At 54.3% G+C, this 12,500-nt stretch overlaps 1 protein-coding gene across 1 annotated transcript in view; it reads left to right on the top strand.

Moving 5' to 3' along the window:
- map3k12 (mitogen-activated protein kinase kinase kinase 12) overlaps positions 1 to 12,500 on the top strand; it is a 55,872-nt gene that overhangs the window by 935 nt on the left and 42,437 nt on the right. The window contains exons 2-7 of the mRNA XM_068028477.1: positions 2,345 to 3,135; positions 3,859 to 4,042; positions 5,298 to 5,489; positions 6,022 to 6,180; positions 10,056 to 10,214; positions 11,441 to 11,549. Of these exons, the coding sequence (XP_067884578.1) occupies positions 2,682 to 3,135; positions 3,859 to 4,042; positions 5,298 to 5,489; positions 6,022 to 6,180; positions 10,056 to 10,214; positions 11,441 to 11,549 (1,257 nt within the window). The 5' untranslated portion in view covers positions 2,345 to 2,681. The remainder of the gene's footprint in view (positions 1 to 2,344; positions 3,136 to 3,858; positions 4,043 to 5,297; positions 5,490 to 6,021; positions 6,181 to 10,055; positions 10,215 to 11,440; positions 11,550 to 12,500) is intronic.

Genomic DNA, 12,500 nt, shown 5'->3' with positions numbered 1-12,500 from the left:
TCTCTGGCACACTGGGAGGGCTACGAGTGCAGATTGTTGGCCCAGGGCTGATGTCGAGGGCAGGAAAGGCCTGGGGTCTGTCGAGGTCAGGTGTGCGTCGGTGGGGGTGGGGGGAAGTCCATTTCATTAACCCCTGTACGGAGACCAAGATGGACTGTGCACCAGGTCCGTGCGTGAAGCAGAAAATTGGATGGTGGGGATGGTTGGGGGGGGGGGGGGGTCTATAAAGGGTCCGGGGAGTGTGGGTGGAGTGGGGGTCGTCAGAAAAAAACAACAGACCTGAGAATTTGGAGCAGTTTAGAATTCAGCAAGGGAGGACTCAGGGATTGATTAAGAAGGGGAAAATAGAGTACGAGAGCAAGCTTACAGGGAACATAAAAGCTGTCTGTAAAAGTTTCTATAGGTATATGAAGAGAAAAAGATTGGTGAAGACAAATGTAGATCCCTTACAGTCAGAAACAGGGGAATTTATTATGGGAATAAAGAAATGGCTGACCAACTAAATGCATACTTTGGTTCTGTCTTCACAAAGGAGGACACAAATATCATACCAGAAATGTTGGGGAACACAGGGTTTAGTGAGAGCGAGGAACTGAATGAAATCATTATTAGTAGAGAAATGGTGTTGGGGAAACTGATGGGATTGAAGGCCGATAAATCCCCAGGGCCTGATGGTCTGCATCCCAGAGTACTTAAGGAAGTGGCCCTAGAAATAGTGGATGCATTGGTGGTCATCTTCCAAGATTCTATAGACTCTGGAACAGTTCCTACAGATTGGAGGGGAGCTAATGTAACCCCACTATTTAAAAAGGGAGGTAGAGAGAAAACAGGGAGTTATAGACCAGTCAGCCTGACATCGGTAGTGGGGAAAATTCTAGAGTCCATTATCAAAGATTTTATAGCGGAGCACTTAGAGAACAGTGGTAGAATTGGGCAGAGTCAGCATGGATTTACAAAAGGGAAATCATGCTTGACAAATCTACTAGAATTCTTCGAGGATGTAACTAGTAGAGTTGATGAGGGGAGCCAGTGGATGTGGTTTATTTTGAACTTTCAGAAGGCATTCGACAAAGTCCCACATAAGAGATTAGCGTGTAAAATTAAAGCACATGGGATTGTGGGTGGTGTATTGCGATGGATAGAAAATTGGTTGGTAGACAGGAAACGGGTCTTTTTCCGAATGGCAGGCAGTGACTAGTGGGTTACTGCAGGGATCGGTGCTAGGACCCCAGCTATTCACAATATACATTAATGATTTAGATGAGGGAACTAAATGTAATATCTCCACATTTGCAGCTGACACAAAACTGGGTGAGAGGGTGAGTTGTGAGGAGGATGCAGAGAGGCTTCAGGGTGATTTGGACAAATTGGGTGAGTGGACAAATGCATGGCAGATGCAGTATAATGTGGATAAATGTGAGGTTATCCACTTTGGTAGCAAAAACAGGAAGGCAGATTATTATCTGAACGGCGATAAACTGAGAGAGGGGAATATGCAACGAGACCTGGGTGTTCTTGTACACCAGTCACTGAAGGTAAGCATGCAGGTGCAACAGGCGGTAAAAAAGGCAAATGGTATGTTGGCCTTCATAGCGAGAGGACTCGAGTACAGGAGCAGGGATGTCTTGCTGCAATTATACAGGGCCTTGGTGAGGCCACACCTGGAATATTGTGTGCAGTTTTGGTCTCCTTATCTGAGGAAGGATGTTCTTGCTATAGAGGGAGTGCAGCAAAAGTTTACCAGACTGATTCCTGGGATGGCGGGACTGACGTATGAGGGGAGATTGAGTCGGTTAGGATTATGTTCACTGGAGTTCAGAAGAGCGAGGGGGGGATCTCATCGAAACCTATAAAATTCTAACAGGACTTGACAGGGTAGATGCAGGAAGGATGTTCCCGATGGTGGGGGAGTCCAGAACCAGGGGTCATAGTCTAAGGATTACGGGGTAAATCTTTCAGGACTGAAATGAGGAGAAATCTCTTCACCCAGAGAGTGATGAGCCTGTGGAATTTGCTACCACAGAAAGCAGTTGAGGCCAAAACATTGTATGTTTTCAAGAAGGAGTTAAATATAGCTCTTGGGTCTAAAGGGATCAAAGGATATGGGGGGAAAGCGGGAACAGGTTACTGAGTTGGATGATCAGCCATGATCATAATGAATGGCGGAGCAGGCTCGAAGGGCCAAATGGCCCACTCCTGCTCCTATTTTCCTATGTTTCTACGTCTATGTTTGCAGAGCGAAGGTGGGAGGGGGAGTGTTGGACGATCACCGTCCATTAACCAACGACCTGACGAGTTTCTGACGAATGTTTTTTTTTCCTGTCCATCCTCGTTATTTCTACAGTAACATCCGGATCACAGCCCTTCGAAACGCAAACCCCTGGACGCCGATCGACCCCTGCCCCCCTCACCACCACCACAAGACCCCCGGACACTGAGACCCCCACGGACACTGATCGACCCATGACCCATAACCTCCGGACACTGAGAGACCCATGACCCCCCCGCCACCCTCCCGACACTGATCGACTGAGGAGCCACAGGCACCGCAGACGCTGAGCGAGCCCCCTCGCCCCCGAATCCCAGACCCCGAGGGACACCCCCCCACCACCCCACCACCCCACCTCCCCGACTGACCCTGAGCGACCTCGGACCCTGACTGACCACCCGGACGTTCCGCCATGGCCTGTCTGCAGGAGGCGCGTAAACTTTCCCCCTCGCTGGGGGTCTTCACGCGCCCACTGAAGGAAGGCAAGAAGCCGGAGTCTCCGGTCAGGACCCCGGTGGCTGACCTGTCCCCTACGCAGTGCGTGATGCAGAGCGTCCTGTCCCCGGCGGGAGGGGGAGGGGGCGGGCACAGCCCCTCCGCCATGACGGACGCCAGTGAGGACTCGCGGGAGCACTTCTGCAACAGCGTGCTGCAGCTGCACGAGGCGGAGGGCGGCCCGGCGGGCGGAGCTGCCAGGGGCGACGGTCCCGCCGAGGGGCGGAGGGAGGCGCGGGTCGTCGACCGCGGGAGGGTCCAGTGCAGTCAGTCCGGCAGCGGGTTCCTGGAGGGACTGTTCGGCTGCCTGAAGCCGGTGTGGAACATCATCGGGAAGGCCTACTCCACCGACCATAAGCTGCAGCACGAAGGTGAGGCCCTGGGGGAGGGGGGGCGCCCACCCCCAGCTCCCCCTCTCGCTACCCGCCCCCAGCTCCCCGTGCCCCCCGGCCGCAGCTCCCCCTCTCGCTTCCCACCCCCAGCTCCCCGTGCCCCCCGGCCGCAGCTTCCCCTCTCGGTACCCACCCCCAACTCCCCGTGCCCCACGGCCGCAGCTCCCCCACTCGCTACCCGCCCCTTGGCCGCAGCTCCCCCTCTTGCTACCCGCCCCCAGCTTCCCAGCTCCCTGTGCCCCCCAGCTCCCCGTACACCTCTGGCCTCAGCTCCCCGTGCTCCCCCCCCCCCCCCCCCCCCCCGGCCTCAACCCCCCGTGCCCCCCTGCCGCATTTCCCCGTGCCCCCCGGCCTCTGTCTCTCTCTTCCTGCCTTTCTTCCTTGACCCCCTCCTCCTCTCCCATCCCCTCTCTTTCCCCCCCACCACGCGAAACCTCATTCTTCCCACCCCACCCGGCGACCCTCTCTTGCCCCCCCGCCCCCCCCCAAAACAGCCTCGCGTCCCTCTCTTCCCTTGCCCACCCTTCTGCTCCCTTCCTTTCCCCTCCCCTTTGCCCCCTACCCCCTCATGCTTCCCCGACTGTGCCTGCGGTTTCCCCGTCGGCCTGCGAATGTTGCCCGTTGGCGGTGTCTCCCTGGTTTGGAAGCTACGGTTGCCTCTGCCTGTGCCAGTTTAATCGGAGCCGTGTTTGTGCCCAGCAGAATCGTGGGAGGTTCCGTTTGAGGAGATCTCGGACCTGCAGTGGGTGGGCAGTGGCGCTCAGGGGGCTGTGTTCCTGGGAAAATTTCACGGGGAGGAGGTGGCCGTGAAGAAAGTGCGGGATCGGAAGGAGACGGAAATTAAACACCTGCGGAAACTAAAGCATCCGAACATCATCACCTTCAAGTAGGTGGATCTGAGGGTAACGTCACCATGTTTACACAGATCAGGGGGAGTCGGGGGTGGGGGGAAGATGGTGCGTTATACCAGGCACCAGGAGAGGCCGGGTCTGGGGTTTGCTGTCTCCTCACCCTCCTCACAAAGCTCTCTCTCTCTGTCTGTCTCTTTCTCTATCTGTCGTTGGCTCGCTCAATGTCTCGTGTGCGCTCGGTCTCTCTCCCTCTGTCTGTCTCTCTCTCCCTCTGTCTGTCTCTTTCTCTATCTGTCGTTGGCTCGCTCACTGTCTCGTGTGCACTCGGTCTCTCTCCCTCTGTCTGTCTCTCTCTCCCTCTGTCTGTCTCTCTCTCCTTCTCTCTGTCTCTCTCTCACTCTCTCACTCTCTCTCCCTCTGTCTCTCACTCTCTCTCCCTCTGTCTCTCACTCTCTCTCCCTCTGTCTCTCTCTCTCTCTCCCTCTGTCTCTCTCTCTCTCTCCCTCTGTCTCTCTCTCTCTCTCCCTCTGTCTCTCTCTCTCTCTCCTCTGTCTCTCTCTCTCTCCCTCTGTCTCTCTCTCTCTCCCTCTGTCTCTCTCTCTCTCCCTCTGTCTGTCTCTCTCTCCCTCTGTCTGTCACTCTCTCCCTCTCTCCCTCTGTCTCTCCCTCTCTCCCTCTGTCTCTCTCTCTCTCACTCTGTCTCTCTCTCTCACTCTGTCTCTCTCTCTCTCTCACTCTGTCTCTCTCTCTCTCTCACTCTGTCTCTCTCTCTCTCTCACTCTGTCTCTCTCTCTCTCTCCCTCTGTCTGTCTCTCTCTCTCCCTCTGTCTGTCTCTCTCTCTCCCTCTGTCTGTCTCTCTCTCCCTCTCTTGTTTCTCTCCCTCCGTCTCTTGTCTCTCTCTCTCTCTCTCCCTCTATTGTCTCTCTCTCTCTCTCTCCCTCCCTCTCTTGTCCTCTCTCTCTCTCTCTCCCTCCCTCTCTTGTCTCTCTCTCTCTCTCTCTCTCTCTCTCTCTCTCCCTCCCTCTCTTGTCTCTCTCTCTCTCCCTCCCTCTCTTGTCTCTCTCTCTCTCCCTCCCTCTCTTGTCTCTCCCTCTCTTGTCTTTCTCTCTCTCCCTTCCTCTCTTGTCTCTCTCTCTCTGCCTCCCTCTCTTGTCTCTCCCTCCCTCTCTTGTCTCTCTCACTCCCTCCCTCTCTTGTCTCTCCACCTCTCTCTGCCTCTCTTGTCTCTCTGTCTGTCTCTCGCTCTCTCTCTGTCGTCTCCCGGTAACCACTGTTTTCTCGTTGCACAGGGGTGTCTGTACCCAGGCTCCGTGTTACTGTATCATCATGGAGTACTGTGCCCAGGGGCAGCTGTACGAGGTCCTGAGGGCTGGTCGCAAGGTTGCACCGACGCTCCTGGTTGAATGGTCAATGGGCATCGCTGGGGGAATGAACTATCTCCATCTCCACAAGATCATCCACCGCGACCTCAAGTCCCCAAAGTAGGTCCCGAGGGTGAGGGGGTGGGTGGGTGGGGGGGAGGTACAAGGAGGTGGTGTGGGAGGTCAGGGAGCAGGGCAGGGGCAAATGACTGATGTACAGGGGCGCCAGTTGATGGACACTGGATAGATGACTGGCCACAGACTGGGATACTTGACATAACGGCTGGACATTGGGCACCCTACTGATGCATACTGGGACACTGGATGCACTGGCTGGTGGACACTGGGACACTGGATGCACTGGCTGATGGACACGGGGATTCCAGCTGATGGACACTGGGCACCCTGGCTGATGGGTGCTGTGACACTGGCTGGTGGACACTGGGCACACTAGCTGGATACTGGACGCACTGGCTGACGTACACTGGGACACTGGACACACTAGTTGGACAGTGGGACATGGCACCTTGGGTGATGGACCTAGGGCGCACCGGCCACTGTGCGCAGACACACTAGCATCTCTGCTAACAGCCTATACACTGACTCCACACGATCTCTCTCTCTCTCTGTCTCTCTCTCTCCCTCCCTGCAGTATGTTGATCACTTACGACGATTTGGTGAAGATATCTGACTTCGGGACGTCCAAGGAGCTGAATGATAAAAGCACCAAAATGTCCTTTGCAGGGACTGTGGCCTGGATGGCCCCGGAGGTCATTCGCAATGAGCCAGTGTCGGAGAAAGTGGACATCTGGTGAGGAGGGACCAGCGTCTTGGTGTCAGCATCATTTACTTGCATATTTAACCATGAAATGTGTGTGTGTGTGTGTGTGTGTGTCATAGAGTCATACAGCACAGAAACAGGCCCTTCGGCCCATCGTGTCTGTGCCGGCCATCAAGCACCTATCTATTCTAATCCCATTTTCCAGCACTTGGCCCGTAGCCTTGTATGCTATGGCGTTTCAAGTGCTCATCTAAATACTTCTTAAATGTTGTGAGGGTTCCTGCCTCTACCACCCTCTTCAGGCAGTGTGTTCCAGATTCCAACCACCCTCTGGGTGAAAAAGTTTTTCCTCAAATCCCCTCTAAACCTCCTGCCCCTTACCTTAAACCTATGCCCCCTGGTCATTGACCACTCTGCTAAGGGTAAAAGATTCTTCCTATCTAACCTATCTATGCCCCTCATAATCTTGCACACCTCAATCATGTCCCCCCCTCAGCCTTCTCTGCTCTAAGGAAAACAACCCTCGCCTATCCCAGTCTCTCTTCATAGCTGAAATGCTCCAGCCCAGGCAACATCCTGGTGAATCTCCTCGGCACCCTCTCCAGTGCAATCACATCCTTCCTATAATGTGACCAGAACTCTACACAGTACTCCAGCTGTGGCCTAACTAACGTTTTATACAGCTCCGTCATAACCTCCCTGCTCTTATATTCTATGCCTCGGCTAATAAAGGCAAGTATCCCATATGCCTTCCTAACCACCTTATCTACCTGTGCTGCTGCCTTCAGTGATCTATGGACAAGTACACCAAGATCCCTCTGACCCTCTGTACTTCCTAGGGTCCTACTATCCATTGTATATTCCCTTGCCTTGTTAGTCCTCCCAAAATGCATCACCTCACCCTTCTCAGCATTAAATTCCATTTGCCACTGCTCTGCCCATCTATATCGTCCTGTAATCTAAGGCTTTCCTTCTCATTATTTACAACACCAACAATTTTCATGTCATCTGCAAACTTACTAATCATACCTCCTATATTCACATCCAAATCATTAATGTACATTACAAACAGCAAGGGTCCCAGCACCGATCCCTGCGGTACATCACTGGTCACAGGCTTCCAATCGCAAAAACAGCCCTCGACCATCACCCTCTGCCTCCTGCCATTGAGCTAATTTTGGATCCAATTTGCCAAATTGCCCTGGATCCCATGGGCTCTTACCTTCTTAACCAATCTTCCATGCGGGACCTTATCAAAAGCCTTACTGAAGTCCACGTATACTATATCGACTGCTTTACCCTCATCTATACACCTAGTCGCCTCTTCGAAAAATTCAATCAAGTTTGTTAGACATGATTTCCCCCTGACAAAACCCTGCTGACTATCCCTGATTAACCCCTGCCTCTCCAAGTGGAGATTAATTCTGTCCCTCAGAATTGTTTCCAATAGTTTCCCTACCACTGATGTTAGACTCACTGGCCTGTAATTACCTGGTTTATCACTGCTACCCCTCTTGAATAAAGGTACCACATTCACTGTCCTCCAGTCCTCTGGCACCTCTCCTGTGGCCAGAGAGGATCTGAAAATTTATGTCAAAGCCCAAGCTATCTCCTCCCTTGCCTCACATAACAGCCTGGAATACATCTCATCTGGGCTGGGGATTTATCCACTTTTGAATCCGCTAATACTTCCTCCCTTTCAATGCTAAGTGTGTGTGTGTGTGTTCTCTCTCTCTCTCTCTCTGTCTTACTCACTGTCTCTGTCTCTCTCTCTCTCTTGCTGTGTGCCTCTCTGTTCTGTGTTTAACCCCTCCAAATGGGGGGCGTGTGAACTGAATCTGGAGTCTGAATCAGCCACTGTCCTGAGACCTGACCAGTTCCCATTGGGTTCACCAGATGTGACAGCACCAGTTTATCTTTGGAACATTGGCAGTGCGTAATAACTGTGTTAGGATCATAAGAACAGGAGGAGCCCATTCAGCCCCTCTCCTCGAGCCTGTTACACAGGAACAGCAGGAGCCCATTCAGCCCCTCTCCTCGAGCCTGTTACACAGGAACAGGAGGAGCCCATTCAGCCCCTCTCCTCGAGCCTGTTACACAGGAACAGCAGGAGCCCATTCAGCCCCTCTCCTCGAGCCTGTTACACGGGAACAGGAGGAGCCCATTCAGCCCCTCTCCTCGAGCCTGTTACACAGGAACAGCAGGAGCCCATTCAGCCCCTCTCCTCGAGCCTGTTACACGGGAACAGGAGGAGCCCATTCAGCCCCCCTCGGGCTTGCTCCGCCATTCAGTTACATCATGACCGATCTGATCTGTATCTTAACATTGTTAACCAACCTTCATTCCTAAATTTTTCGAAACTCCAATTGACCCCCGGCCTCGACAGCTTTTCTTGGGGGAGAGAGTTCCAGATTTCCACTCCACTTTGTGTGAAGATGTGCTTCCTGACATCACCCCTGAACGGCCCTGGCTCTAATTGTAAGATTATGCCCCCTTGTTCTTGCATAAAGTATTACAGCACAATAGTATGCCATTCAGCCTATCCTCTGTGGCCTCCTCGCACCCCCTCCCTATCTGTGTATCCTCCTCCAGCCCCTACGACCCTCCGAGATCGCTGAGCACCTCCAATTCTGGCCTCTCGCGCATCCCCGATTTCCCTCGCTCCGCCATTGGCAGCCTTGCCTTCAGCTGCCTGGGCCCCGAGCTCCAGAATCCCCTCACTAAACCTCTCTGCCTCTCTTTTCCCCCCGATCCCCCTTTAAGGCGCTCCTTAAAATGAACCTCTTTAAGCAGACATTTGGTCGCCTGTCCCTGATATCTCCTTACGTGGCTCAGGGTCTTAGGAACTGTGCACAGTGCTCCAAGTGTGGTCTAACTGAGGGATATGGAGACTGGAACTGTGCACAGTGCTCCAAATGTGGTCTAACTGAGGGATATGGAGACCAGAACTGTGCACAGTGCTCCAAGTGTGGGTCTAACTGAGGGATATGGAGACCGGAACTGTGCACAGTGCTCCAAGTGTGGGTCTAACCGAGGGATATGGAGACCGGAACTGTGCACAGTGCTCCAAGTGTGGTTTAACCGAGGGATGTGGAAACTGGAACTGTGCACAGTGCTCCAAGTGTGGGTCTAACTGAGGTATATGGAGACTGGAACTGTGCACAGTGCTCCAAGTGTGGTCTAACTGAGGGATGTGGAAACTGGAACTGTGCACAGTGCTCCAAGTGTGGTCTAACTGAGGGATATGGAGACTGGAACTGTGCACAGTGCTCCAAGTGTGGTCTAACCGAGGTATATGGAGACTGGAACTGTGCACAGTGCTCCAAGTGTGGTCTAACTGAGGGATATGGAGACTGGAACTGTGCACAGTGCTCCAAGTGTGGTCTACCGAGGTATATGGAGACTGGAACTGTGCACAGTGCTCCAAGTGTGGTCTAACTGAGGGATATGGAGACTGGAACTGTGCACAGTGCTCCAAGAGTGGTCTAACCGAGGTATATGGAGACTGGAACTGTGCACAGTGCTCCAAGTGTGGTCTAACTGAGGGATATGGAGACTGGAACTGTGCACAGTGCTCCAAGTGTGGTCTAACTGAGGGATATGGAGACTGGAACTGTGCACAGTGATCCAAGTGTGGTCTAACCGAGGGATATGGGGACTGGAACTGTGCACAGTGCTCCAAGTGTGGTCTAACCGAGGGATATGGAGACTGGAACTGTGCACAGTGCTCCAACTGTGGTCTAACCGAGGGATATGGAGACCGGAACTGTGCACAGTGCTCCAAGTGTGTTTGAGGGCAATGAGCAGGGGCAGGGAATCTGTACATTAAGTGGTTTGAGCTCCAGGTTGTTCATGTGGGGGGGGAGGGTGGTGAGTGACTGTAATTTGCATGTTTTTGTTCCCAGGTCATTTGGGGTGGTGCTCTGGGAGCTGCTGACTGGAGAGATCCCGTACAAAGATGTTGATTCATCCGCCATCATCTGGGGCGTTGGCAGCAACAGCCTCCATCTCCCAGTTCCGTCCAGCTGTCCAGATGGATTCAAACTTCTCCTTACACAGTGCTGGTGGGTATCTTCTCCCTCAGTACTGACCCTCCGACTGTGCGGCGCTCCCTCAGTACTGACCCTCCGACAGTGCGGCACTCCCTCAGTACTGACCCTCCGACTGTGCAGCGATCCCTCGGCACTGACCCTCCGACAGCGCGGCGCTCTCTCAGTACTGACCCTCCGACAGCGCGGCGCTCCCTCAGTACAGACCCTCCGACAGTGCGGCGCTCCCTCAGTACAGACCCTCCGACAGAGCGGCGCTCCCTCAGTACAGACCCTCCGACAGTGCGGCGCTCCCTCAGTACAGACCCTCCGACAGCGCGGCGCTCCCTCAGTACAGACCCTCCGACAGCGCGGCGCTCCCTCAGTACAGACCCTCCGACAGCGCGGCGCTCCCTCAGTACAGACCCTCCGACAGCGCGGCGCTCCCTCAGTACAGAACCTCCAACAGTGCGGCGCTCTCTCAGTACTGACCCTCCGACAGTGCGGCGCTCCCTCAGTACTGACCCTCCGACAGTGCGGCGCTCCCTCAGTACTGAACCTCCAACAGTGCGGTGCTCTCTCAGTACTGACCCTCCGAATGTGCGGCGCTCCCTTGGCACTGACCCTCCGACAGTGTGGCACTCCCTCGGCACTGGCCCTCCGACAGTGCGGTGCTCCCTCAGTACTGACCCCTCAACAGTGCGGCGCTCCCTCAGTATTGACCCTCCAACAGTGCAGCGCTCCCTCGGCACTGACCCTCCAACAGTGCAGCACTCCCTAGATACTGACCCTATTACTGTGCGGCACTCCTTACCTACTGACCCTGCAACACTGCAGCGCTCCCTCAGCACTGCTTCCTCAGTACTTCACTGGGAGTTTCGAGCTGGATTATGGGGCTCAGGTCCTGGAGTGCGGCAGTGCGGGGTGGAGGGGGGGGGGTGGTGTTCGAACCCCAGGGCCTTCTGAGTAGAGAGGTTGGACACGACTGGTGTTGCAGTGGGGGTTATCAAGTTGTTTCCCCTTCCTCACAGTGGGGCCTCCCGCTCTGCCTGCCTGTGTGTGTATACGACTCACTGACAGGGGCGTCCCTCGGTCAGCAGAAACAGGAAGCCCCTCGGTGGCTGACACTTTTCCACACCCCCCCCCCCTCCCACCACCCGCTCCCCCCACAACACCGGCCATGCCATCGGAGAGAAAGAGGAGTCTCGTTCGTGCCTGAAAACCTTTCGGTCAGACTCATCCGATTTTTGCAAATCCTTCAGGAACGGGAAGCCTCGGAATCGGCCGTCGTTTCGACAGATCCTGCTGCACCTGGACATTGCGTCTGCCGACGTGCTGGGCACTCCCCAGGAGACTTACTTCCAGTCGCAGGTAGGAGACCAGAGCAGCTCGTGGTGGGGGGTGGGGGGTGGTGGGGGCTGGCTCGAGAAAAGGAGCTGGCTATTTCCAGGGTTTACAAGCTTCCCTGTCCTGGCATTGGGAGCTTTGTCAGCGGAGAGTGGAGGAGACTCCGTCCAGTGACTCGATTGCTCAGTCACACATCTCGTCCAAGAGGAGGAAGGGAGGAACTGACACTTCCATGATGACCTTGGGGTAAATTTATCATGAGGGATGTATTGAATGGGGGAAGCTGGACAAACCACACAAGGGAGATAGGAATAGAAGGATATGGTGATTGGGGAGTGGGAGGAGGCTCGTGTGGAGCAGGAACACTGGCACGGAGCAGATGGGCTGAATGGCCTCTTTCTGTGCTGTAAGTTTGATGTAACTGTTGATTAAGATGGTCCGGCAGCAGCACTGATGGGCTCGCTCTCTCCCTGCACCGCAGCCTCACAGCTCCAGGGACCCGGGTTCGATTCCGGGTACTGCCTGTGTGGAGTTTGCAAGTTCTCCCTGTGTCTGCGTGGGTTTTCTCCGGGTGCTCCGGTTTCCTCCCACAAGCCAAATGACTTGCAGGTTGATAGGTAGATTGGCCATTATAAGTTGTCACTAGTATAGGTAGGTGGTAGGGAAATATAGGGACAGGTGGGGATGTTTGGTAGGAATATGGGATTAGTGTAGGATTAGTATAAATGGGTGGTTGATGTTCGGCACAGACTCGGTGGGCCGAAGGGCCTGTTTCAGTGCTGTATCTCTAATCTAATCTAATCTAATCCCTCTCTCTCTTTCGCTCGCTCTCTCATGCTCTGTCTCTCGCGCGTGGTCTCTCATTCTCTCTCACACTCACGCTCGCTCTCTCTCACACTCACGCTCGCTCTCTCGCTGTGCCCCTATTTCTTTCTCTCTCTGTCCCCCCTCTATCTTTCTTTCTTTCCCCTCTCT

The sequence above is a fragment of the Heterodontus francisci genome, unplaced genomic scaffold (genome assembly GCF_036365525.1).
Source record: "Heterodontus francisci isolate sHetFra1 unplaced genomic scaffold, sHetFra1.hap1 HAP1_SCAFFOLD_1445, whole genome shotgun sequence".
In the NCBI taxonomy this organism is placed as follows: domain Eukaryota; kingdom Metazoa; phylum Chordata; class Chondrichthyes; order Heterodontiformes; family Heterodontidae; genus Heterodontus; species Heterodontus francisci.
Note: the sequence above shows the minus strand (reverse complement) of the source record. Positions and strands in the feature narration are given on the sequence as shown.